Here is a 22,584-nt window from a genome sequence, read left to right on the forward strand (position 1 = left end):
CAGTTTTAAAATGAAACAGAATAGTGTGCCACAAGACTTGATTTTAAGGTTTAATTTGAGTTATCTTTTTTAGGGGACGACACTTTGAAAACATGGGACATCAGAAATTTCAAAACTCCTCTTAATGCAGTCGCAGGTCTCCCCACCTTTTTTCCCATGTAAGTGGAGCATTTTGTTTACATTTCGCAATAGTTTGATGAACTACTTTGTAATGTGATCATTTTACTGTGCCAACATTCTAGGACATTTTATGCACAGAAGCATGTTTATTCTTTAAAAGAACTCATTAATTACCGCCCAACATCTTGGTCACGATATCTTTGCTCCACGCCATAGCACATTAGAAACTATGACCACATTTCATTAAAAAGATGATATTAGGTTCGCACTTCCATGACTGGTGTTTCAGTTTTGGAAATTGAAAGCAGTTTGGCAGCCAATTATTATTTAATGGGGAATTGATTAAGAGTTCCAGGTTTTTACTGCAGCAACTCTGCTGATGTGTTAACGTTATAAAATCAAATTACTTTATCAGTAGTTTTAGTGGGTTTCCTGTGCTCTCTCCCCGCACAGAAGTTCCGAATATCAAACTCAAGAATCAAACTAACTTTTTATGACAGTCTCTATCGGAATGACCTTGAACAGGAGTAAAGGTGTGCAAGCATACATTTACGAATGATCCATTTTTAGGTCTAAGCCTACCAGAGAGCACAGCTCTCTGGTTTGTGAAAGACTTCTTGGGGACCTTCTGAAAGCTTCCCTGTGAATGTATTCCTCCCATTGTTTAACATTGGCTTTGTGTTTTGTAACTCACAGTTGCTTGCTTTCTATTTGCTGGCTTTATTAGTTTTAGGATGTCTAGCCTGTTTATCATCATTGCTCCTTGTATTCTTCCACGAGTGCTTGCTTTTTGTAAACAGTCCTTTAAACTTTGCTCTTATCTTGTCACAGTTGCTGTGCAAGGACAGACATCAAATCTCAAGCTCTGTCTTCTAAGGGAACTTGATGTTTACTTTTCCTTTTCAGACTTCAAAGTGAGAGGATTTTTGTGACAATCTTGCGGACTACTGGTGTTGTGAAAGAAAAGGCTTTTATCTAGCACACAACAAAATGCATATGTCTTTTAAATGGACTGTGCAGATATTTCAAAATATATCAGAATCAGGAAAGCACATTTCTTAGTAATACTGAAATGTAGTGGAAACACATATTTTTATACGAGCAAACCGAATCAGTACTCTAGGTGATGCCATTTCCATACACTCTAATTGTTCTGGGGATTGAAGCTGGAAAGTGGATAAAACCTCTTTTGCCTTTTCAATTGGTGTGCGCCTCACCTCTTAATATTAGGGTATGTTACCAACATGCACGTCTAGTTTTTGCAAGACAATATCCAATGGATAGTAGTGCAGTTCAATCAACATTCTGATGATAGCCTATGTTGCTCTTTCCACTGCTCCAGAGGTTTATGTTCTGTCTCAAGTGAATCCAGAGCTGGGACTCCCCTTTTATGGGATATTACAATCTGAGCAAATTGCACTAGCTCTAAGATAATTACTGTGGTTTACTACGTCTAAATGAACGCATCACAAAATGTTGATTCATCTTAATTGGTGGACTTGTTTGAGCACTGCTGCCCTTCATGTCATGTTCTACCCATGGTTGCTGTGCCGGTTCTCCTTATGTAGCATGAACGCCTCTGCCTCCCAGTCTGAATAGATGAAGCTCTGTCTCCGAGCTCGGGATGAGACCTAGTTAATTGATTGTCGTAGATTCAGCCCTGCACCCTTTGGCTGACGCCTCAGCTAATTAGTTGCTACTTCATGGGCCTACGAGGGGTAAGGTAGAGTCTCTTTAACCAACCTGAAAGAGTATTATGGAAATTGTCTTCAACTATTAACACTCATTTCTGTGAGAATGATTTTATTTCTTACTTCCAAACAAAGTAGGAAATATAGAGAATCTGCCATCAAAGCGACTATGATTGTAGTCCTGCAGCAGGGCTCATCTTGTACAGGAAGGGGGAAATGTCTAGCAGTGGAGCCTAGCTTCATCTCCCTAGATTCTGTGCCTATCACCCACTTACAAGAATCTCGTTGCCTCACTGCCTTGGTCATGTGTGCCCCACACCAACATAAAACTTTCACGTAGCACTCATTTCCACATGGTGATACTTCACCAAGTGCTTACACTTCTACAGCAGGGCAATTTTATGTCTACTCTAGACTTAAAAGACCCATATTTCCACATTCCAATTCTTCCCCATGAGCCAGTCACACAGATTGCTGATGCTGAAGCATAGCTGCCAGTGGAGACCTGTACCTAGAGATGTCCCACAGGGTAGCACAGCAGTCACCAGGAATCTTGCCTACCACCAAAAGCAAATGTCAGGAGTTGTGAACCTCACTCACAAACTTCATCTCCCTAGATTCTGTGCCTATCACCCACTTACAAGAATCTTGTTGCCTCACTACCTTAGTCATGTGTGCCCCTCACCAACATAAAACTTTCACGTAGCACTCTCTGACATTAAGGTTATATTTTGATATTTGAAGGGGAGAGATGTGGCGCAGCAGCCAGATCGGCTGACTCAGGAGAACAGGGCTCACGGTTCAATCCCCGGCGCCAGCCTAACCTTATCATGTGACTCTGGGTAATAGCTCTCTTAATCTCCACTGCGCACCCGTCCCCCCCCCCCTTTCCCCAGCACCTGGATACCCTTAGGCTATAGATCACATGCTTTGCATACTCCTGCAATCTAGTGTTAGGTCTGGATGTTTGCAAGTTATTTTTCTTTGAAGTAGTATTTCCAGTCACGAGGTAGGTAACTCCTCCTTTCGGTGATAGTGCGCATGGGCATCGACCCCAGTGTTAGACTGTTTTTTGCAGCCATCGGGTTTGGACGTGTATTGCTGCTCTCCCCTTCGAAACCGTTTCTTTGGGTTCCCCTCTGTGTGCAATCCACCCTACCCGCGTTAGTATTGTTTTGAACGCATATCCCACTTCTCTGTTTATCGGATCCGTCAAGAAAAACTCTGTTTAGATCAAAGATCTCCGGGAAGGCCGTCGGGCCTAACCGTGTCAGTCCACTTCGAGTCGATGGAACTGACTCCATTCAAATTCTGCCCTCAGTGCCACTCCAAGTATCCGCACACCGACTCGCACGAAGTGTACAACTCGTGCTTGTCTCGGAGCACAACACACAGGACTGCGACACATGCAGATCGTTCAGATCGAAGAAAACGCTCCGTGATTGTCTGGCTCTATCTACGTCGTGAAATGAATAGTCAAAACGTCGAATACACGCCAGACATCTTCGGCGAAGGATCCAAGTACGAATTCGATGCACAATGGGCCAAGGAAGAAGAAGAAGAACTTGCCTCCATTCAGGAATCGGACTTCGAGATGGAAGAAGAATTACCATAAGGTCAACGTCCCATGAGTAGCGAACGCCCCTTGTCCCGAACTCCAATTCAGCCGAAACAAAAGGCTTCGGTCCCACCCTCTCCTTCGAGCCACTGTCCGCACCGACAAGGTGTTTCTGACACCCTGCCCTCCGGCTCGTCCCAAAACAAGTCACTAAGCCTTCCAGTTTGGGATTGAGTCAGCCAAAGTCTGGCACCGAGCCAAAACCTTCAGGCTCGATGCCAAAAAAACGCTTTGGAGCCAAAATCATTGACATAAAAACAGAAACCTCCTTCGGCACCGAAACCTTCTGTGCCGAAAAGTCTTTCTACCCCAGCACTGAAATCCTTGGTGCCGAAACCTAAAACTGTTCCTCTAAGGCTGCAGGATCTGATTTTCGATGCCCAACACCCAAATCGGAACCAAAACAAAAGGAACTTTATATAAATCCAGATAAAGGACGTGTTCTTACTAAATCACCTCAGAAATGCAAACCTGAGTCAGAGGAAACCTTTTACCATATTCCTTTGAAGAGGACGAATGTAGGTACTAACCCCTCCCCTCCTCCACGTTCTCCTACACCCACTTCTCCAACTTCGCAGGATTTACTGATTACACCAACTAACTCTCCACCACCACCTGATGGTGATGATAATGGAGATGGGGGGTACAATATTTACCAATAGACCCCTGGAAGGATTATAACACGGTTCACCTACCGATAACGACCCAGATCTTTACCCTGCAAAGCCTTCCCCTCCTGACGACAATGTAGGATATCTAGAATTACTCGCTGGAGCTGCAGAATATCATGGGAATCTCTAGAGGAAGATTTCTTATTTGAAACACTCAGTAGCACACAAAGGACTAGACAAACTCTACCTATGTTTAAAGGTATGATAAGACATGCGGATGATATCTTTCAAGATCCAGTGCATGCTCGCATTCTCACCCCCAGAATTGATGAATAATTATAAGCCTGCTCCCTCAGATCCAGTCTTTATTAAAGGACAGTTACCACTAGACTCCTTGGTGGTCTCTAATGCCCGTAAACAGGCCAAATCAAAGACTACAGGAGACGCTCCACCTCCAGGCAAACTATTAGACGCCTCTAATAAACGAATAGCCACCGAAGCAGCAAATCATTAGCGCATTGCCAACACACAGGCCCTGCAAGCCAGATATGATAGGGCACACTGGGAAGAAATGGAGCAGTTACTACAACACCTCTCAGATGTGCACAAAACAAAATCCCACAAAAGGAAGCTCATATCCAATTCCTCAATTTGATGCGCTTTAGATGCTGCAGACACCGCAGCTAGAGAGACCAACACTAGTGTGTTATTAAGGAGACATGCTTGATTGAGGATTTCTAGTTTCAAACCTGAAGTACAACAGTCTATTTTAAATACTCCTTTTGACAAGGAACATCTCTTCGGGCCAAAGTAGATAAGTCATTAGAAAAAATGGAAAAAGACACAGAAGTAGCCAAGTCTAAGGGAGCTCTGCAGTCTCCCTCTAATCGGGGCCTCCTTTCGTTGCTCCTGCTACCGTGGTGGGTCGTAAACTATGTCCTCAGACAATACTGCCGCCTCCTACAAAAGCAACAGCCAATCTTCCTCTACAAAAGGGTTATTTAGAGGAGGATACAGAGGCAACAACAACAGAGGTTGAGGCAGGGGTTCCACACCACGTAATTCCCCCTCCCCCAACAAGCAGTGACTTGCCTACACTTCCCCGATCATTTAACACCTGTCGGGGGATGTCTTCTACAATTCCTCCCCATTTGATAATGTATCCCCACAGCCAAATGGGTGTTCGTAATTATCCAACATGGTTATTGCCTGGAGCTGGAGCTTACTAACAATCCTCCAAACATTCCACCACGTTCTCACATAATGTCACCAGAACATTTGCATCTACTTCAGCTAGAGGTCAAGTCCTTCCTGTCCAAAGGAGCCATAGAACCCCATCATTACAACATCAAGGGACAGGGGTGTACTCCCTGTACTTTCGCATCCCAAAAAGGACAGCTCCTTGAGACCTATTCTAGACCTCAGAGAACTAAACCTCTACATAATATCAGAGCATTTCCATATGGCGATACTTCAAAAAGTGCTCCCACTTCTACAGCAGGGCAATTTTATGTCTACTCTAGACTTAACAGACGCATATTTCCACATTCCAATTAATCCGCTCATCGCAAATACTTCAGATTCATGATAGCAGGTCATTATTACCAATTCAAAGTACTGCTGTTTGGAGTCACCACCGCTTTCAGGGTATTTACCAAATGTCTGACAGTAGTCGCAGCACATCTGAGAAGACACCACATCCATGTCTTCCCATACCTGGATGACTGGCTTATCAAAGAGTACCAAATGTGTCTCCAATACACTCAAACCTCTATTAACTTACTTCACTAACTAGGGTTTACAGTAAATGTGTTGAAGTCTCATCTACAGCCTTCCAACACACAAACTTATCTGGGTACCACGATAGGCCTCAGAAAGCTCTAGCCTCTCCAATACAGCCAGGACTCACATTATTCAGTCCCTTCTCACTCAATTTCATTCCAGCCAATCATTACCTGCAAAAGTATTCATACTACTGCTAGAGATGAGCGTGTCGTGCAATATAATTGTTCCCACCACACAAGACTTCCCATGAGTCCCCTTCAAGAATGCTTAGCAAGTCATTGGAACCAGTCGCAGGGTCAGTTGACCGATCTAGTGTTGGTAGATGGCCGCACCCATCGCTCTCTGCAGTGGTGGAACCCACTAAATGTATCCAAAGGGTTGCCCTTTCTCGACCCTGTTCCACAGACAGTGCCAACAGCAGACGCATTGCTCACTGATTGGGGTGCTCACTTACAAAGTCACACAATCCAAGAATTATGGACTCTAAAGTACAAGAACCTCCATATAAATCCTCTAGAGCTGGCCTATCAACGGCGGACGGAAACGCGAACACCCCAACTCCGCTCTGCATACTTGGTCGATGGGACGACACAGGGGCAGAGCCCAGGACCCCGGTGCATCGACAGACATACAGTCCACCGGATCAGAGGACCCTCTTTCCTCCTCGAACATGGATGTCATCCCACCGACTGGGACAGGGTCCCAGGACCCCAAACTAGATCTTATCCTTACCGAAATACGGGCCACAAGGAAGGCACTGGAAACGCGTATAGACAATATGGCGACGGGTCTCTCGTTGCTCCGTGCAGACCACAATAAACTTGCTGAGAGGGTCTCCGAACAGAAACTCGCACTGAACGACCTCATACCCCAACAAACGGAGCACTCTGCAAAATTGGAAGGCGTAGAAAAACAGCTAAGGCAGCTATTGGACAAGGTGGATGATGCGGAAGGACGTGCCCGCCGCAATAACGTCCGCATCTTAGGCATTCCAGAACGAAGCGAAGGGAGGAACCCCACCCAATTTGTGGAAGACTGGCTCCGTCAACTGGTGGGCCCACAAGATCTTACCGCACGACACAGCGTGGAGAGGGCACACAGGATGCCGTCCAAACCACCGCCGCCAGGAGCGCCCCCACGCCCTTTGATCGCACGCCTCCTCCACTACAAAGACCGCGACACTGTGCTGCGCGTGGCCCGGGAGAAGGCACCAATTCGCTACGAGGACAAGAATATCTCCGTATATCCTGACTTCACGCCCACAGTCCAACGGGCCAGATCCACCTTTCTGGGAGTGAAACGCAAGTTGCGTGAGAGAGACTTGAAGTATGCCCTTCTATTCCCTGCACGCCTTAAAGTACTGCACAGTAACAAATCATACTTCTTTGACTCACCGGAGGAAGCGGCAGAATGGATGGAGGTGACGTTAACTCCGCCTGCCTCACAGGACCCCTTCCTGGCAGACAAGAGGAAGGGCCACAAGACTCACTCAGATCGGCAAAGCACCACTTCGGGAACTCGATAAGCCCCGCCGCAGAGATCATCGCCGACGGATGCGGCCGCTGCGAACCATCCAGAGGGCCCCACACCAGTGATGCAACTGACGAAAGAGGCGCTCGCCGCCCACGATGCGGGCACACCTAGAGACCTGATCAGCAACTCCGACACACGCACGGAGGTTTCGGGGTCAGCTAGCAGTGTCCAGCTCTTCCCAAAGATCATGGCGCAGACAGCAGAAGAATTTTAACATCACCATCGTGACCGCACTCCAGATGGTAACGTATAGACTGTATTATTCCTTGCACCCGGGTGGGCTGCTCAAGGGATTGCTTTACTAAGGGCCGCCATGCCACCACAGGCCAGTACAGGTACGGTGAAAGCAACCTGCGCCCCCCACCGCAGGCACATGAAACTGTTTGACTTTTGCCCCTGTTGGGCATCATGGTTTGGACCTCGAGCCCGTTGGCCTGGGGACCTTAGTATTCAGGGACTGATTATTTGTTTGACACTCCTCCTATGCAAGAAGAAGTACCAGAAGCGTGCGCCCGCATACACATTCCTACTGCACTACACGACCCAACATGGGACCGCTTAATGTTTATAGTTTGTGCACCTGGAATGTGCGGGGTATGGGCTCGATTCATAAACGGCACAGGATACTCGCACAACTGAACCGGAGGGGCGTCATGATGGCCTGCCTACAAGAGACCCACCTGAACTGTGCTGAGAGTTTGAAATTACATAAGAAGTGGAAAGGCCAGTTTTTTGCTACATCCTATTCTGCATTCTCTAGGGGAGCCGCTATTTGGCTCCGTAATTCTGTTCCCTTTAAGCCACTGGAGCAACGAATTGACAAAGAGGGTAGATATGTATTTGTGAGGGGATTACTGGATGGGGCTCCTGTCGTGCTTGGCTGTGTGTACTCCCCGAATTCGGGCCAGCCTGATTTTCTGATTGCTGTCAACAGGGTCATTGCGGATTGGGCAGAGCACCAATGGGTGGTGGGAGGGGATTTTAATGCTGTGTTGGATGTAGCCCTGGACAGGTCACACCCCCCACTACATGCCACGGACAGCAGGCGACAGGCAGAGGCACTGACACAATGGGCGGAGGGATGGGACCTAGCAGACACATGGCGATGTATGCATCCACAAGACAAAGAATACACCTTTTACTCCCCCCCCCCCACAACCTCCACACCAGGATAGACCGCGGTCAATTTTCTGCTCCCGTTCCTTACTAGGGTCGGTTATCCAGGCCCAGCACATGGGAAAGACCCTATCTGATCACAATCCAGTTGAACTAACTTGGCAATGGGGACGTCAGACGACCCCTATCCCGACCTGGAGATTACCCACGGAACTACTGGAGGAGACGGTCTTCAAATCCTCTATGGCGGATGCCATCGAGGGTTATTTTGACACAAACACTAACACTGCTAGCTCCCGACAATTGGAATGGGACGCCTTTAAAGTTTACATAAGGGGGGAGGCGATGGCCACTAAAGTGGGCATGAGGAGAGCAGTAGTTGCGGATCTGAAAGATGTGGAGGATAGACTAGCAACCTTGGAATGTGAGGCTGCGGGCATGAACACTCATTTCACCCCGCTGCAAGATGCACATGTAAAACACGCTGAACTACTAGAAGACTTAAGATTATTGGACTACAAGGAATACACAATGAGACAACACACACAAGCAGATAGGGCAGGCGCTCTACTGGCCCGTATCTTACGTGACTCCCCAGTACAACATCCCATCCTAGAAGTACTGGACCAAGACGACATACTAGTTTCGACACAAGCAGGGATAAACGCCGCGTTCAAGGACTACTATATCACGCTCTACGGCCCCCACCACTGCCTCTCACACACTGCATTCGAGGGTTTCATGCGGGATTTAGAACTGCCCAAGCTCACTGACAGTCAACGTGACGATCTAAAGCGTACTATTTCTATCGCGGAAATTAGACAGGCGATGCGTGCACTCCCCAGAAACAAAACCCCTGGGACGGACGGCTTGCCGGCCGAATTCTATACCGCATTTATGGATCTGTTGGCCCCGCGCCTCCATACCCTTTATTTGGAGGCGCTACGGACTGCCTGCTTGCCGCAGTCCTCCCTCCAGGCTTTGATTACCTCCCTCTTAAAGCCGGGCAAGGACGGGCTGCACCTTGCTAGCTACAGACCCTTATCTTACTTAACACCGATTACAAGATACTGAGTAAAATTCTAGCGACAAGGCTGGCACAATACATACCACATTTGATTCACCCTGATCAGTGCGGCTTTGTGCCAGGCAGGAGCACGGCCATGAATCTTAGGCGACTAGCCCAGCTGATGCTGAGAGATCAGACGGACCTAGGCTCGGAGGGATGCATCTCATTGGACCTGAAGCAGGCTTTTGATTCCCTCAGATGGGATTACATGTTCGCTGTGTTCGCGAGATTCGGAATCCCTCAAGAGTATATAGCATGGGTCCAACTGCTATACACACGCCCCACGGCCCGGGTGCGCACGTCCAGGTACATTTCAGATCCCATAGTTATCGCAAGGGGCACGAGACAAGGCTGCCCCCTCTCCCCGCTCCTCTTCATTCTAGCGCTCGAGCCACTACTCTGTAAACTACGGACTGTGGCCCCCCACCGTGGAATCAAAAGGGGTGACACGACGCACATAGTGTCAGCCTATGCTGACGATATTATCCTCTACCTACATAACCTGGGAGGCGACCTGGACCCTATCCCTTCTATATTTGAGGATTTTAGATCGTTATCTGGCCTCACTATCAGCGAGCCCAAGTCCTACGGGTTTACCTTTACCGCCTCTGCCTTGACTATACCGCTGCTCTTTGAGCCACACGCGTTTCAAATAGCAGATACTACATTCTGATACCTCGGGATACAGGTTTACAGGGATGCCGACATGATGATTGACGGCAACCTTGGAAGGGCCGTGAGGACCCTGAAGTCAGTTTTGGTTGTCACTCCCTCTCTCAGTGGCCAGCAGGATTGCCATTTCCAAGATGGTAATGCTTCCCCGTCTCATTTACTACTTTACAAATTTACCGTTCCTGTTCCCTGCCGCGACGTTTAAAATGCTTGACACTCTCCTTACAGAACTCATATGGGGACAAGGGCGAAGGCGCATAGGTCTCGCTAAGCTGCAACTCGCTACCAGTGCAGGGAGGTATGGGAGTACCTGACTTTAGGGCCTACAACTTTGCATGTCAGCTGCAGTGGCTGGCCTACTGGCTTGCTGGTAGGAACCTCCATGAGATTAGCATGGTAGATGACGATCATGCTAAGGGGAGAATACATGTCCTGCTCCTTCCCTGCTCGGAATTGGCTTCTCCGGCTTGCAGTACCATACTGGCGAAGGGCGGTGAAATACACTACCCCTCTGTCATCTTACGACCCCACGATTCCACTACTGGGATTGCCATTGGGGTCGGGACCGCTCACGACACAAAAACTAATGCTATGGCATGACGCAGGTGTGACACACGTAGGAGACCTTTTTGCTGAAGGGCGGATGTTGTCATTTGATGACCTCAGGTCTGCGCATGACGTACCCAGGGGTTCGTTCCTCATGCATGCTAGCATCCGCCGCTACGTACTGAGACAATGGGCGCCTGGGGGGGTGGAACCACCCACGAACCCCTTACTGACGATGCAATACCTCATGGGCACGGGAAGCCATTTGACAAAATGGCTCACTGCTAGCATTAGAGCGGGACGAGCGGTTTCACTGTCGCCTCTCAGGACTAAGTGGGAGGAGGATATTGGGAGGCCATTACGGGACAAGGAATGGGAGAGGATCCTTCAATTCCCCAAAAAGGTGGCTAGAAACCCTAAATTTAAATTCATCCAACTAATGATCCTGCATAGAGCTTACCTAACGCCACACCGATTGCATGCCATGTTTCCGAACACCACTGACACCTGCCCTAGATGCGCTTTAGGTGATGCGTCACTGACACATATGTTGTGGAGTTGCCCCAAACTGGGCTATTTCTGGACTACTGTTAATGACACACTTACAGACGCAGGTGCATTGATGCAGCCGCTCACCATGGAATACACGCTCCTGGGGTTGGGCCCTACGGCGCGTAAGAGAGGCGTTGGGACACGTTTTACTGATATAGCAGTGCTGCTTGCGAAGCGTGCTATTACGATGAGGTGGAAGTCTCTCAAGCCACCTGACCCTGATTTGTGGATAGCGGAACTGTTGCGATGGGGCAAAGCAGAGGGTGCGGCGCTACAGCACGAAGAATGCAGAGGCCTCAGAAAAACACCTATCTCACTAGATTGGTTTACTATACTGGGGAGGGTAGAAACAGGGAGTGATGAAGAGTCTGATATTTCAATGCTGTAAACTGTACTGAGCAAAGCTGTTGATGGACCTCCATAAACCTCGCACGACCATGTTGCACTAAATTGGGACACGGGTTAACTCGTGCTACTGATGCTTATACCACTGTCTAGTTGTGTAAAACGCAAACATATGCATCGTGGAATTGTTCTGCCTGTTGGGGGCGCCCTGGTACTAACTACTGTATAAATAAGTTCGATCGGAGTGTCTAGGGTGGGACCTTTCAGTGGGTGGAGGGTGGGTTTTCTTTAGTTCTTATGGGATTGTTTGATTGTCTGATAACACTACAAAAGTTTCAAATGTATGATACACGCACTGTCGCTGAGCCCGATGGAGCTATCTTACTCCTATTTAGATGCTATGATACTGACACTGTATAATTGCTCTAACCACCCTGCTAATAAACAGATTTTCAAAAAAAAAAATCCTCTAGAGCTGCTAGCAGTGTTTCTAACGCTCAAAGCTTTTCAAACTCACCTAATAGGCAAAACTGTCTTAGTCCGCACAGACAACGTGACCGCTATGTACTATATACAAAAACAGGGGGGGGAGGCACGCTCTCCAACTGTCACGCCCAGCACAAGCCATTTGAAAATGAGCAAAACATCACAAAGTGTATCCCCTAGCAGAACATCTTCCAGGAATAAACAATCAAATTGCTGACCTTCGCTGCAGACAGAGACAGCAAATCCACGAGTGAGAACTTCATCTCCAGATTCTTCTGCCCTACTTTCAGGAGTGGGGATTTCCTCACAAAGACCTGTTCGCCACAGCAGAAAACGCAAAATGCCCAAGCTTCGCCTCCAGGTTCCCACACCTGCTCTCCAAAGGCAATGCCCTATGGATGAACTGGTCAGGGATATTTGCCTACGCTTTTCTTCCTCTCCCACTCATTCTGCTCGTAGTTCACAAGCTCAGGCTATCATCCCTCCAACTCATTCTCATAGCTCCCACTTGGGCACGTCAACCTTGGTTCACTCCCCCTGCTAGAGAACTCAGTAGTTCCACACCAAAAGCTACATCTCCACACCAGTCTCATCACTCAGAGCCCTGGCAGGCATCCAAGTCCCAAGCAACTCAACCTATCGATTTGGCTCTTGAAGTCATAGAGTTTGGTTATTTACAATTACCACCAGACTGTATGAATATCCTAAAGGAAGCTAGGAAACCTACAACTAGGGCATGTTATTCAGCAAAGTGGAAACAATGGGTTATATACTGTAACAATAACAGTATCAATTCCCTTGATTCTTCAGTGCAAAACATTATCTGTTATCTCTTACACATACAGCAATCTAGATTACCCTACACATCCCTTCGATTGCATTTAGCAGCAGTAGCTGCAAACTTGCAAAGCAGACAAGACTTATCTCTGCTCAGACTACGAGTGATTAAGGCCTTTATGGAAGGACTAAAAAGAGTAATACCACCAAGAGCTCTCACCTGCACCATGAATGGAACTTGAACATAGTCCTTACGAGGCTAATGGGGCCACCTTTTGAACCAATGCACAAGTGTCAACTACAGTTTCTCCCATGAAAGGTTGGTTTTCTTATTTCAATCTCTTCCTTAAGGAGAGTTGGTGTAATCCAAGCACTAACTATACAAGAGGCTTTCTTTCAACTTCACAAAGTCAAAGTGGTTCTTCAAACTAATCCTACATTTCTTCCTAAAGTGGTTTCTGCTTTTCACATCAATCAATCAGTTTAGTGACCCGTGTTCTTTCCTCAACCTGATTCTGTAGCAGAACGAGCTCTACTCACATTAGATGTTAGAAGAGCTCTACTATATTATGTGCAAAGAACAAAGGATTTTCGTAAGACAAAACATCTCTTTGTTGCTTTTTCGCCACCACACAAAGGCAATCCCATTTCTAAGTCAGGCATTGCAAAATGGATTGTGAAATGTATCCAAACATGTTATGTGGAAGCAAAAAGAACCTTGACAATACCCCCTAGAGCACATTCCACCCGCAAAATAGGGGCTACTATGGCTTTCTTAGGGAATATTCCCCTTGCTGACATCTGTAAGGCAGCAACATGGTCTACACCACACACCACACACCAAACACTATTGTGTAGATGTGTTAGCGAGGCAACAAGCTAATGTTGGCCAGGCAGTACTTAAAACACCTTTTCAAGCAACATCTACAAGTTAGCCACCGCTTTGGGAGTTTACTGCTTGTCATGCCTGCCGATCCGATACAGACGTGATTCGCAAAAGCTTGGTTGGCGAGAGCAGCTAGGGTCTGGAGAACACATGCGCAAGGACTAGCGCATGCGTTATAACACTATAAAGTCCTTTCTCTCTTATGGTACGACGCTTTGCGTTCCTTCCGGGTATTGCGCATCGGTTCCGGGTCACGGTTGTGGCGTCCGGGCTTCGTCGGGAGTTCTCTGCGCTTCTTCGTCGTCCTCCTGATTTCCGAGCACTCTTCTAGTCAGATAAGTACGGGTGCTATCCTACTTAGAAGTAAACTCGGGTGAGTTTACAACCAGTTCGTACTTGGCTCTGGTGTTTGTTTTTGGTTACTTGTCGAACCTTATTTCGGAGTTTGTTTGCTTTATTCTTAGAAGCCGGGGTAGTCTTATGCTTTTGTTAGGAGCTACACAGATTGTGCATTTGAGCTCCAGGATTTCTTCTAAGCCTTATTGGAAGACACAAACAGGTACGACCATTTCCCTAAGGGTCAAAATCTGCACGGGACAGTCTAAGGAGATACTGATTATCTTGCTTATGTTTTAGGGAATCACCATTAGAGTACGAGTGTTACTTCTTGTGGAGAAACAGGGAGTCATTCTTCTCACGGCACGCTAAGCGTTAGGTACTCTTATATATTGCTCACTATATACATACCTGCCCATGTTACCCCCTGAGAGCTAAACCTAATATCCCTACCTTATAGGAGTGTTCTTTCCTTTGCATCACTTTACCTACTTTTCTGTGAAGACAACAGAAGTGAAGTCACGTACAGGTAGATGCACGGCACAGAGTTTCCAGGTACTAAGTATCCCTGTTACTAGCATATATACTCACAGAGATAATAGGCACTATATTAATCATTGTTCTTTGTAATATAGGAGAGGGTCTTGAGGCCATAGTGAGTGCTGACCAGTTCTCTTCGCATCCTGGATTTAAGATTCCTGTGTCTCCCCAATCTTTCCTTGTTTTGTTTCCCTGCTTTCCCTACATTGGCATCATCTCTTATCACCAGTATATATACATCATTGGTGTAGAGTGAACCGGTGTGGGGGAGTTGTGGACAGAGCTTCAACTCCGTGATGTTTCCGAGGCATCCTCCTACAAGGCACAACACTGCTGTATAGTCTATGCAAAGCATGTGATCTACAGCTCACATGCCTTGAACGGATAATGTTACTTACCCAGTAAGCATCTGTTCTAGGCATGTATAGCTGTAGATTCACATGCGCCCACCCGCTCACCTGGTACCTATACCTGTTGCAGTGTTCTTACTTTTCATACATACGCATAGACATCTCTATTCTACCTTTACTAACTCCATTCTCACCCTCTGCGGGAAAACAATCTAACAATGGAGTCGATGCCCATTTGCACTATCACCGAAAGGAGGAGTCACCTACCTTGTGACTGGAAAGACTTCTTCGAGGAAAAACAACTTGAAAACATCCGAACCAAACACTAGATGGCAAAAGTATGCAAAGCATGTGAATCTACAGCTCTACATACCAAGAGCAGATGCTTACTGGGTAAGTAACGTTATCCATATTATTATTATATCAGGTTGCAGGGCTAAGCACTATTCTTTTTCCCGCCCACACTTTACTGCAGGTTGCTTAAATCTTAGTCATTCATGCCACAATTTCCCCTTTTTTTGCTTAGTTTGGCAGCATTAAATGCATAGATGCACATCTGTACAGTACCCTTTTTAAAACATCACCTGAAAAGAACACTTCATTGTTATATCAGATCAGTGTTCTAATGGCCCTGAGGGACGACCTTCCATTCTGCACAGTTTACTGGGTCCGTCCAAATTGCAAGTTCAAGGAAGACCTGTTTATTAAAGCAAGAATCTTTATAGAACCGTTACATTCCAGGGATATCAATGAAACTGCATTTCCTTAAAAAATAATTGTTGTCCTCTAAACAAAACCAAGCACGATAAATGTTGTTTCTGTCACAACTTTTTGTCCAAACTCTAATGTGTTTACCCATAAGCGTGGTTGCAACATTACACATTATGCAGATCTTAGCACCGGGGCCAGTGCCTCAGTTACCGAAGCCTGGTGCCTATTTAATGGCCTAGAGTACTTTAAATGTTGCTTTTGTGCTATTTGACCATCTACGCTGAACACAAAAAGATTTAGACACAACCAGGTTACAAAGGTAATAAAGTTTACAGTAAAGTATAGTGTATTATAACTCCTCTTTTGTAATTTATTGAATTGTTTAGTGCCGTAAAAATGAATGTCACTTTTTGTGGTGGGCTTGTGATATATGGTTTTAGTATTCATAATTGAAACACGCTTTAAATATATGTACAGCTGCATAAATTAACTGTCCATTGGTATTATTATATGCCTTTGAAGTTCTTCCATTTATTACTACAGTATTCAGAATTTAGATTGCTTTAAGTAGATATATTTCTTCACTGTGCACTATGAATCCTCCTCTGCTCCCTATGTTGATCGTCACGTACACATAGGCCCTTTTGTTTTGTTGGCTCGTAGGTGCCATGTAGTCGTTCTTTCTGATTTGTCCTAAAACAATTGCTTCCCTTTTTTGCCATCATACTTATCTTTGTGCACTTCTATTATTATTATTATTATTATTATTTAAAATCTTATATAGCGCGCAGTTACCCTTGGGCATCCCAGCGCTTTTCCAGACAAGATCAGATGTTACTGGGGGACAGAATTAACGCACTAAACGGGGAACAAAAAGGTTTTAAGACCTTTGCGGAAACGCAGTGTGCAAGACTCGGAGCGTAGTTTTAGAGGAAGCGAGTTCCAAATCTTTGCTGTATTAAATGAAAATCTTCTCCCACCCGTGCGGGCCTTTTTGACTCTCGGGACTAGCAAGAGATGTTTCCGATCAGATCGAAGCGTTCTGCTTGCTTTGTATGGAATAACTAGGTTTTTTAAAATAAGGGGACCTTTCCCTGAGAGGATTTTATGGGCCGTGCAAAGTGCCTTAAAGGTCACTCTCTCCCGTACTGGGAGCCAATGCAGCGCCTTTAATGCCGGTTTCGCTGATTGCGTCCTCGGGATATCCATAAGCAGCCTTGCCACTGCATTTTGGACCTGCTGAAGGGTCTTGAAGGTGGATTCAGGGGCGCCCAAAAAAATGGCGTTACTATAATCGAGTCTAGATGTTATAAGACCCTGAATCAACAGCTTCCTAGATGTTAACGGTAGGAGAGGGAAAATTTTTCGAGCCGACCGAAGCAGGGCATAGCACACTCCTGCAGTTTTCTTGGCTTGGGTGCGAAATGACAAGTCTGGTTCTAGCCAGACTCCCAGGCTCTTAATTACTTCTTTGGGGGCTGGGAAAACACCCATACATCTCGGCCAATGGATCGAAGGGAAAAGGGGAGTTTTGCTCCCCAGCAGCAATATTTCCGTCTTCGAACCGTTCAGCTTAAGGGAGGATTCTTCCATCCAAATATGAACATCCGACAGGCAAGAGTTCAAAGTGTCCGGGTTGTCGGCCAGATGGGATAAAGAAACCACCAGCTGCGTATCGTCAGCATAGCTGACGATTTTGATGTCATATGGGGACACTACATCCTCCAGGGGGGCCATGTAAACATTAAATAATGTAGGGCTCAAAGAAGAGCCCTGTGGCACTCCACACTGGAGGGGAATTGACTTGGAACTCTCACAGCCATCCCGAACCTGGTAAGATCGTCCGGAAAGGAAAGATCTCAGCCACTGCAGGGCCACCCCTGACACCCCTACCTCAGCCAGCCGCCGAATCAACACCTGATGGTTCACGGTGTCAAACGCCGCACTGAGGTCCAGGAGGATCACTGCCACTGACCCTCCTGAATCCAGAATCCGTCTAGCTTCATCGACGACCGCCAAAAGGGCCGTGTCAGTGCCCTGACCTGGGCGAAAACCGGTCTGCGAAACCCGGAGGAGTCCATTCGACTCCAAGAAGGCTGACAATTGCTTGTTGACCAGCCGTTCCGCGATTTTGCCCAGGCCCGGCAGCAGCGAGATGGGCCTAAAGTTCGACAGGTCCATGGGGTCCAGATTAGGCTTTTTTAAAAGAGCCTTCACAACAGCAGTTTTCCAGGTAGGTGGCACCACACCCTGGACAAAAGAAGCGTTCATTAGGTCCGTCACGGGAGCCACAATGGATGCGGTTACCTGTTTAAGGAACCTCATGGGAACCGGGTCCATGGGGGAACCACTTTTAACCAATGCTAAGGTTTTGGCTACCTCGCTCGCAGATACTGGGCCAAAGGAATCAAGATGGAAAGCCGTCTCTCCAACCAGACTTCCCAAAATCTGCTTCCCATTATCCTGAGACAGCATAGGCTGAGGTAGGGTATTTAGGATCTTCTCAATTTTTGTGTGGAAGAACTCAGCAAGCTCCGTGCATTTTTGTTTGTCATAAGTGGCCGCAGGCTCCGGAACTTTAAGCAGTTCTTTAACCACTTTAAAACTCTCCCTAGAAGAACTAGAGGCAGATTTAATACGATCTTCAAAGAATCGGGCTTTCGCCTGTCGAAGGGCGGACTTATAGCCCCTCATTGCAGCCCGATAATCTTCTCTCCTCGATAATTCCCAATTCTTCCTCCATAACCTCTCCAACCTTTTGCACCCCTTCCTGAGTGTCCGAAGTTCTACAGAGTACCACGGAGCAGAACCTACTCTTTTCTCCCTCTTTTGAACTCTCTTTTTGGGAATAAGAGCGTCCAAAGAAGCAGATAACCAATTGTTAATATTGGCATCAGCCTTAACTGGGTCCGACTCAGGAGGGGGGGGCATGTCTTCCAGCTTGGCGGTCCAGTTGTTAACCGTGAGTCTGGACCAAGCTCTATCCACTAGAAAGGCCTGCTTGGCACTTGTAGGCGGTGGATCAATTTGCCAGAGTGCTGATACCATAAAGTGGTCTGACCATGGAAGCGGAAGGGCCGGCCTAGCTGTAAAGCGGGGGATGTTGGAGAACATCGGGTCGAGTAGGTGTCCCTTTTCGTGAGTGGGCCCGAAATTAATTAGGCCCAACTCACACTCTTTTAAATCTCCCTGGAGATCCTGAGCAACTTGATCAGTGGGATCGTTAAAGTGAAGGTTGAGATCACCTAATACCATAAAATTAGCCGTAGATGCGGCCAGGGTCGTCACTGATTCCACAAGGGAGCTCACAAAATTACCCAGAGCGCCCGGGGGCCGATAAATCAGTAAACCTGATATCGAAACTGTAGGGGATATCCGGAAAGCGAAGTGGCAGCTCTCACAGTCCGAAAGTGAGCCATTCTGCGCCCTGCATACAAACAGATTCCTGTATACAATAGCTAGGCCGCCCCCTCGCCCCTCTGGTCTATCCAAATGATAGATGAGGTAGCCCGGCGGAAGAGCCTCCACCATATCCGCATCGGAACTGGGAGTAATCCAGGTTTCCGTTAAAAACAGAAGATCTAAAGCAGAGTCTTGGATGAGTAGATTGACTTCTGCCGAGTGACGTGGAAGAGATCTACAATTCAGTAGACCTACAACCAAGTTGTTCTTACCTTTGCTAGTAAGATTGTTCAACTCTACCCCATCACCTGAAGGGGGAGAAGGGCGTTGAATAGGGGAGTCGTCGCTGTCGGTGACTATGTGACGTAGAGCCATGAGTTCCTCGCGCTCATAAGATCGCCTCGTGGGATAACGTTTAGACAGAGTATCAGGCCCTAAGCCCGTCTGGGCCCGGACGGGCCCAGACGGGCTGGACTCTGGCGTGACTCCGGCGCTGAGACGGCACCTCCGCTGCGCGTCGCCGCTGCGCGTCTTCATGATAGCTTTAAATAGGGGCCGCGCCTCCTGTGCCTGAAACTAGAGCGCTCTCGGAAGTGGCGCCTGTACAGAGTCCCTAAACTACCCCCAAGATGGCGGCGATGGAATACACAAGCCTAAAGACCCGCGAAAAGCGCGGTGAGGGACACCGTTTAAATTGCAAGTAAGTGCTACTCTGCAAAAATACTTTAAAAACAAGGGTCAAACATCCAATTACATAAACAATATTTTTTAGGGGAAAACGAGTCAAACAGTTAAAAACGCGCTGCTAAATCCACACACTGTGCTGGCATAGTAGAGTAGCTCCTACGCTCGCTAGTGCAAATAATTAATGCTGTCCGCTGTAAATCAGATAGGACAATGTCAAGGGGTGGGCTGCTTGCTCCACTCGTCTTAAATAGGGGCCGCGCCTCCTGTGCCTGAAACTAGAGCGCTCTCGGAAGTGGCGCCTGTACAGAGTCCCTAAACTACCCCCAAGATGGCGGCGATGGAATACACAAGCCTAAAGACCCGCGAAAAGCGCGGTGAGGGACACCGTTTAAATTGCAAGTAAGTGCTACTCTGCAAAAATACTTTAAAAACAAGGGTCAAACATCCAATTACATAAACAATATTTTTTAGGGGAAAACGAGTCAAACAGTTAAAAACGCGTTGCTAAATCCACACACTGTGCTGGCATAGTAGAGTAGCTCCTACGCTCGCTAGTGCAAATAATTAATGCTGTCCGCTGTAAATCAGATAGGACAATGTCAAGGGGTGGGCTGCTTGCTCCACTCGTCTTAAATAGGGGCCGCGCCTCCTGTGCCTGAAACTAGAGCGCTCTCGGAAGTGGCGCCTGTACAGAGTCCCTAAACTACCCCCAAGATGGCGGCGATGGAATACACAAGCCTAAAGACCCGCGAAAAGCGCGGTGAGGGACACCGTTTAAATTGCAAGTAAGTGCTACTCTGCAAAAATACTTTAAAAACAAGGGTCAAACATCCAATTACATAAACAATATTTTTTAGGGGAAAACGAGTCAAACAGTTAAAAACGCGCTGCTAAATCCACACACTGTGCTGGCATAGTAGAGTAGCTCCTACGCTCGCTAGTGCAAATAATTAATGCTGTCCGCTGTAAATCAGATAGGACACCCTTGATTCATTTACGGTTCTGGTAGTGTTTCTAATTGTCCTCCCTCAGTTTCTCGAAGGCACCATTTTAATTTCACTATAGTTATGCATAAAGGTATGGGGAACCCCCTCTACATACTAATGGGGTAAGTAGCCTACCGTTCCAGACTACATGTGACATTTCTGCATCTTTATGAGCAAATTATTGACCCTTTTTGTTTATTTTAGTGCATTATTACTGCTAGCCCTGAATTGTATTGCTTACGAATAGTCCCGTTGGTACACTCATAGTCAGCATTATTCGCCTTTCACCTTCTTTTTAAATAGTTACTGGTTTATTCATTTTTAGTGTCCTTCTTATTTCTAGTGATTTATCTCCAGGAACAGGCACTGTAAGTTTTGTTGCTTCTCCACAGTTGCTATGGCTTAAAAAATACAATTTTTCCCAGCATTTTTAACAATTAATCTCCTTTTAAGTTTCCATTTTTGTATAACTTAAAGGTGCCCCAAACCAGCTTGACCTGATTGGTAATGATGTAACAGCGATCCCATGGCAAACAAACCATGTTTATGTACTTAGACTATGTATTGCTTTAAAAGTCGTTTGCCTCTATATACCCACACCCATATGCACCCTCACAGTTGACACTGTGTGATTTCTGTGGCACTGAGCACCTTGTGCTCCATTCTTTTGGTTAGTACGTTCATTAAAATACCATTGTTTTGGGTAGTTGATCTTTGCTATATTAATTGCTTTAGCAATTGATTTACTATGAGTATTATCATTATAACTAAGAAAAGGGTCCTTGGAAAACCACTGTTTTTCTTAGTATCTACATCTTCCTATATGCATACTGGGTTGCCCTGGTTTCCCCTTCCCACATTATGACTGCTGCCATTGGCAGTAGGTGACGTAAGGATTACGTACTATAGTAGGGTAGCACACTCACTAGTGTAAATCAGCAACAACCATTACACTATATGCTTGTATCCTAACATCAGAGATCCTACAAATGTAATGTCTCTTGGCATGCTTACCTAGCCCGTCCCCCTGTATGCTCACTACGCTTAGTAGCCTTGAATGATATTGGAACGCAAGGCCTTGGTGCTGGAGGAAATGTGGTGCTAGATACTGCAACTATTGTCTCACCATCAATTTGGTTTTTTAACTCCGTTTTACGGGTGACATAATGATATACGTGCCGAATCTTTTTTTTTATAACCTTTTTTATTTGCATTTTATTATACATAAACATAACAAGCATGTCAGTATAGATCATCACATCCCGCCCTTCCACCCCCCACCCTCCGAGATTCATCTTTATTAACAGTTCACTCCCTGCTTGCATCCCTGTTATCATCAGCTGCTTTCCCAGGCCCACACCTTTTACCCCACACCATCCACCCTCCTACTCCTTCCTGTCTCGAGCGTGACACCCTCTCACCCCCTCAGGTTCAGAGTCCTCCATCTAGACCATGATATTGGCGCCATTTGCTCCACAGTCTGCCAAACTTTTTAGGGCATCCCCGTGCCTTATATGTGACTCTTTCAGCTGCCATATACAGGTCCATACCTCTCCAGCAGTGGCAGCATGGGTGCCCCCCATTTCCTTGCCACATCTCTCTTGGCCACCACCATAGCCAGGGCTAAAAAAATCAGCAACTGGCGTGTCAGATCCACATCATTAGTCATACCTAGTAATACCAATTTGGGGTCCAGCACCTCCCCCAATTCCCGCAGGACCTCTACCCAGTAGGACTGAATTTCCGGGCAGGACCATATTATGTG

At 46.7% G+C, this 22,584-nt stretch overlaps 1 protein-coding gene across 1 annotated transcript in view; it reads left to right on the plus strand.

Moving 5' to 3' along the window:
* The window catches only part of WDR70 (WD repeat domain 70), a 1,775,496-nt gene that overhangs the window by 1,201,371 nt on the left and 551,541 nt on the right, over positions 1-22,584 (plus strand). Inside the window, exon 11 of the mRNA XM_078674977.1 lies at positions 74-158. Within this exon, the coding sequence (XP_078531103.1) occupies positions 74-158 (85 nt within the window). The remainder of the gene's footprint in view (positions 1-73; positions 159-22,584) is intronic.

The sequence above is a fragment of the Lissotriton helveticus genome, chromosome 2_1, assembly GCF_964261635.1.
Source record: "Lissotriton helveticus chromosome 2_1, aLisHel1.1, whole genome shotgun sequence".
Lineage (NCBI taxonomy): Eukaryota > Metazoa > Chordata > Amphibia > Caudata > Salamandridae > Lissotriton > Lissotriton helveticus.